The sequence below is a fragment of the Hyposmocoma kahamanoa genome, unplaced genomic scaffold (genome assembly GCF_003589595.1).
Source record: "Hyposmocoma kahamanoa isolate Upper Pololo Valley unplaced genomic scaffold, ASM358959v1 167, whole genome shotgun sequence".
In the NCBI taxonomy this organism is placed as follows: Eukaryota; Metazoa; Arthropoda; class Insecta; order Lepidoptera; family Cosmopterigidae; genus Hyposmocoma; species Hyposmocoma kahamanoa.
In genome coordinates, this window is record NW_020653605.1 from 22,850 (window position 1) to 28,617 (window position 5,768).

Sequence of the window (5,768 nt, forward strand, 5' to 3'; positions counted from 1 at the left end):
GTTGTCACGGACTTCATCCGGATATTTGGACGCTCAGTTCCCGTTATGCATTGCACAATTAACAGTTGCCACCGTTAAGCCGTTGAATCTAAATTTACCTAACTACCAACTCTCCTCTCTGGTGATGGAGCTGTAGGCACTCTCACTTCCCGACGCCGCGCGCCGAAGGGTCTCTCCAGTTCCCATTACTCCTACCTAGCTGGATAGACCGGAGGTTATCCGGGTAACTAGTAGAGGAGCTTATCCCGACTAGCACACCGGAGATATCAATCGCAGTGCCCAGCGACAGTGTCCGGACATAGTTTACAACTTAAAGACCAATTCAATCCTACCATTGAGTAGAAAATATAATTATGAGATAAGATGAAATCATATTAAATGTTATTAAACGAAATCTAATTAAACAGGCGCTAAATTTTTATTGTCGTTAAATAGTAACAAAATGTCGCTTTTGTTGTCAAAATGTCGCTTAATCTAGCGACAAACTCGCTAAGTTGGCAACACTGGTTTTTGGTTGAAATATGGGGGCATTACAGGGTAGTATTCTAGAACTCTCAAGTCAGGATTTGAGCAGTCTTGAGTATGATTTCAAGCACTGGAAATACGACTCTGATGGCAGGGACTTGAGTATGATTTCGAGTGCTTTAAACCATACTCAAATCCTGACTTGAGCATTGAGTAGAGTTCTAGAATACGACCCTTATTCACTATCCAGCATTGTAACTAGAGATGGGAAAAACTGTTATTTTTTAAACGTTGAAACAAGAAAAAAAAAACACGACATAGTGCTAACTTCAATGTATGGACAGTGTATGTACAAACAAGACGATTAGATGGCTTGCAATATCTTAAGACCTTACCTCTGGAATCTGGATATTTTTTATGGTGCCATGTAAAAAAATTATGAAGTACCTACAAAGTTTTATGAGACTGTAGAAGAATTAAGTCATACATAAAGGCGTCACACACGTCAGACACGTCTGTTGCCTGCAGAAGTTTGAGAACATATGCCATGCCGTGCGACTCGCTTGTTGCTGAATGTGTGCGTTATGTGTGCGTTATATTGCACAGTGTTGCTCCACAAAAGGTAACTGCGGTGTAAATGCACCTTAAGATACAAAATGTTATTTTAGCATCCACCACAACACTTTGCTTGCAGAAGGCTACACGCAGTGACTCTGTAAAGACTAATCTAATAATCTATGTATGGAATAATAATATGAAAAGTCGAATACATTACAGCTCTACGAACTGATGCGTGTATATCACTGCGCCTATAGTATATTGTGATAGTTTGCAAAAGATTATAATTTGTAGTGATTAATACCTATATGTAACTATATTTCACGTTAAGTACCTAGTAGATATTATTATATTAAAATTAGATATCATGGAAATCTTTAATTGATCCTACCTATTAGTAGAATTTTTATTCTAACAAGAGCTTATTTTTGCATTTCTATAATTTGATTCCCGGCTCAGGCAAACATTTAAAAAGATCTGTAAATGCAGTGTATTAGGGCGTAACAAATAGTTTTATCAAAACAACTAAAAATTGCAGTACCCATCAATTTTTATTGATACCTACTGCAAATTTTAGTTCTTTTATAAATTGAATTAGTCTAAGATAGGTAATTTAATTTTACAACAAATTTTCTTGTTCAATACCTATATCGAATACCTAACAAATGCTCATACTTACTGTGTTTTTATTATGGGTACTACAGTAACTTTACGTACACATAAATCGACTCATCCGTAGAGCAAAGACCTATGTGCAAGATGCTGCTTGTTCTCGGGACATTGTACATTTCGTTCGTTGTTCTTGACTGCGGATAACCACAGTCAGCATCGACTGTAGTTCCATTTAATATTTCCGAAACGAAATAATAAATACATAGAAAATCTGAAAACACCTTTTGAATAACGAGATTATGTTTTAATCTCTTTTCGCTGTATAATCACATCGCATTTTGTTCTTCGGACAAGAAATATTCGAAATTAATAAGGGATATAAAATATGTAAGTTGGAATCATTTTTGTGACAAATATATTCGTTGATTAATTTCCTATGTTACTTTTTTACACGAAAATTGTTCAATGTCAACCTTGATTTGTGTTTTTAGGCTCTCCTGTAAAATTTTGTCTAAAGCACTTACTAGGTTTTACTAAGGTTTTACTCTGATTTTCACCGTCTTATTATATTTACTCTAGGTATACAAATATTATATACACAATAATTATGTTATATTTAACAGTTACTTACACATTCACTAGTTGTTAGGTAATGACTAGAATTTACACAGTAATACCTCAATCATTTTCAGGTAAGTTTTTTGTACTCAATTTTGGTGACAAATTTTATTATTTAATTACTCGAATATTATGTATATCATTGTGAAATATTAAAGAATATTTCAGGTTACCATACTCGATTAATAAACAATACTTCATGATGATATTCTATAAATATTTAAATAAAAATAAATTGTCACCAAAATTGAGTACAAAAAACTTACCTCACATATGATAATAATAAATAAATAAATAATTAACAACTAATAAATAAATAACTTAACGCAGATGTACGCTTACACACCCATGCGTACACGTTTACACACACACCTACACACTTACACGAATCTACACACGTGTACTTTGTTGCCTTTATAAAAGCATGTATTTAAACGATCATTTTAAATTTGCAAAATCGGTCATCTTTTTCTTTTTAATGATTGACCCTCTTTCTCTGAAACACAAAATAAATTAAGTCGACGGGTATTTTAATCTGTTCGAGCTACGCAAAAATGTTTGATATTGACCAAAAAGGTTTGATATAAATTAACTTTGAAACTAAGACAAATGAGCATTAAAAATAAAGTTAGATACTTATTTTTAAAACTGACTAAATGTTATTCAAATTTGTAAACTAATATTGTATTAATTATAATATGATTTGACATGAGAATATGTTCGGAAAAGTAAGCAAATTAGCGGCTTCTGGCACTCGCCGGCCGCTGTTGCGAGTTTGCGACACGCTCACTTCTACTAATCTAAGCTACTGAATGGGGGCGCAACCAAGCAACCAAGGTTTATAAGGTGATCAATATTAAAAGATATACTGGTTATAAGCTTACACATAATAATAGTGTTACCTTGAATGCAGTTCATTTATAATTTATCTGTAGGTTAACTAGTATAGAAGGAACAATAATTATATATCAAACATAAAAATATTGTTTATTGAAAAAAGTGCACATTTACAATGGAGCAATTATTTCTTTGAATAGTCCCTTATAAAAGTTTAAAATATTTATATTACCATCTGTCAAATTTGGTGTAAACTTAATAGCAATATGTTCAAGTTGGGGAGCCTGGAAGCCTCAGACACAGATCTCTTGATCTAGTTTAGATTCCAGTCTCCTCCAGATTTTGTCCTTTATTGAATATAACCTGATTCTAAAACAAATACTTTGTAACCAACATTTGGAGAAATAAATGTCTTATTATAATTTATTCTTATTATCAATTTTAATAATAATAATAATGCACACACTCAAAATAGCCCCGCATTAGGGAAACCCTGTGGGGTGGGTGCCATGGACACACGCGTAGACAACCACAAATTACACCCAAATATATCATGCAAAATTATGACAGAAATATGTATAGAATTGTTACGAAAGGCATACTATGTTTCTGAGAGTCCATTATGAACTCTACAAAACACATGACAGACAATATATATGGTTTTTCAAAGTGACTGCTTGTTTGTTTCTCACGTCACATGGTTCCATTAATAAAAACAAATATACCCAAACACACATTTAATTCTACTTTCTACTTAGTAGGTGCCACAATGACACTTAAATACCTGTTTTAATGTGTGATTTCTCTCGAGTGTGAACTTTAAATGCCTTTTACGCCTTTTACAAGTTGCTTTAGAAGTAAAAACTTTATTACAGTGCTCACATTTGTAAGGTTTCTAAGTAGTATGGACCCTTACATGATACTTAACTTGTTGTTTAGCTGTAAAACACTTTTTGCAAACATATGTGATGTTTGCAAAAAATGCACATGGTTTATTCCCAGAATGGGCCATTATATGCAACTTAAATTGATTTTGTCTTATAAAACATTTACTGCACATTACACACTCGTATGGTTTCTTACCAGTATGGGCCACTACATGACACTGACATTGATCTTTTGTTATAAAACAGGCATTGCAGAGTAAACACTTCTGTGGTTTCGTACCAGTATGGGATATTGTATGATACTGAAGTTGATATTTTGTTATAAAAAGCTTATTTAAAGATTTCACTTGTATGGTTTCTTATGAGGATTGGCCATTATATGACACTGAAGTTGATATTTTGTTACAAAACCTTTACAGCAGACTTCACACTTATACGGTTTCTTACCAGTATGACCCATTATATGACACTTAAGTTCATATTTTCTTACGAAACATTTATTGCAGATATCACACATGTACGGTTTCTCTCCAGTGTGAGTCTTCGAATGTGTTTCACAATCTGCTCTACGGACAAAAGATTTGTCACAGTGATCACATTTGTATGGTTTCTCTCCTGTATGAGTCAATATATGAATTCGAAGTACATTTCTTTGTATAAAACTTTTATTGCAAATATCACACTTGTGTGGTTTCTCTCCAGAATGAGCCATTTTATGACACTTGACAAGATATTTTGTTACGAAACCTTTATTGCAAATATCACATTTGTATGGTTTCTCTCCTGTATGAGACAATATATGAGTTTTAAGACCATGTTGTTGTGTAAAATATTTATTGCAAATATTGCACTTGTATGGTTTCTCTCCAGTATGGGTTTTAAAATGTGTTTCACAATGTGCTTTACGGATAAAAGATTTGTTGCATATATCACATTTGTATGGCTTCTCTCCTGTATGGACCATTGTATGACTCTTAGCCTGATGTTTTCTTACAAAACCTTTATTGCAAATATCACATTTGTATGGTTTCTCTCCAGTATGAGTCAATATATGAGTTTTAAGTGTGTATGCGTTTGAAAACCATTTATGGCAAATATCACATTTCTGCGGTTTTTTGCCTGTATGAGTCCTTAAATGTTTATTATAACTTGCTTTACAGGTAAAAGATTCGTTACATTGTTCACTTTGGTTTGGCTTTTCTTCAGAGTGAGTTATTTTATGACACTTAAGATCGTGTTCACTAATATAATATTTAGTGCAAATATCACATTTGTATGGTCGAGCATCTACATTCAATCCATCAGATGTATTCTGCACACATCTTTCTTGAACTAAATCAACAGGCTGCAACACCACGGGTCCTACGACCAATTCTTCCTTAATTTCATGATTCGCATACAGATCCAGCTCCTCCGCAATGTGCTCTTTGGCATCATTAAGTGGCTCTAGTTTAATGTGGACATTGGTATGTAAATCCACTAGGCTGTTTTCTGATTCGATTGCCTCTTCCTTAACTTTCATATTATCTTGTAAGTCTGTGTTCGACATTGCCAGTTGATAATGTGCTCGAAGGGAGTTCCTATCCGCTATGTCTTTCTAATTTGTGGTCCTTATATTACTCACCAATACATCGTGATTATTGTTATATTTCGTTCCGTCCAACCCACCCACTTATTTAACTTTTGACAGCTCGAATTCTAGTCTAGTAACCAAAAATTTTGATGTTCCCTGTGAACAGTGTTGCCAGATTTTTGTGAAGTTAATTCGCCAATTTATGTATGTTAGTAGCA

General features: G+C 33.5%; 1 protein-coding gene across 1 annotated transcript; it reads right to left on the reverse strand.

Annotated features, from left to right (window-relative positions):
• Positions 1–4,026: 4,026 nt before the first annotated feature.
• On the reverse strand, positions 4,027–5,681 carry LOC113225568 (zinc finger protein 501-like). Its single transcript, XM_026457897.1, has one exon. The coding sequence runs from the start codon at positions 5,524–5,526 to the stop codon at positions 4,321–4,323; it is 1,206 nt and encodes a 401-aa protein (XP_026313682.1). The 5' UTR covers positions 5,527–5,681; the 3' UTR covers positions 4,027–4,320.
• Between the last annotated feature and the right edge of the window lie 87 nt (positions 5,682–5,768).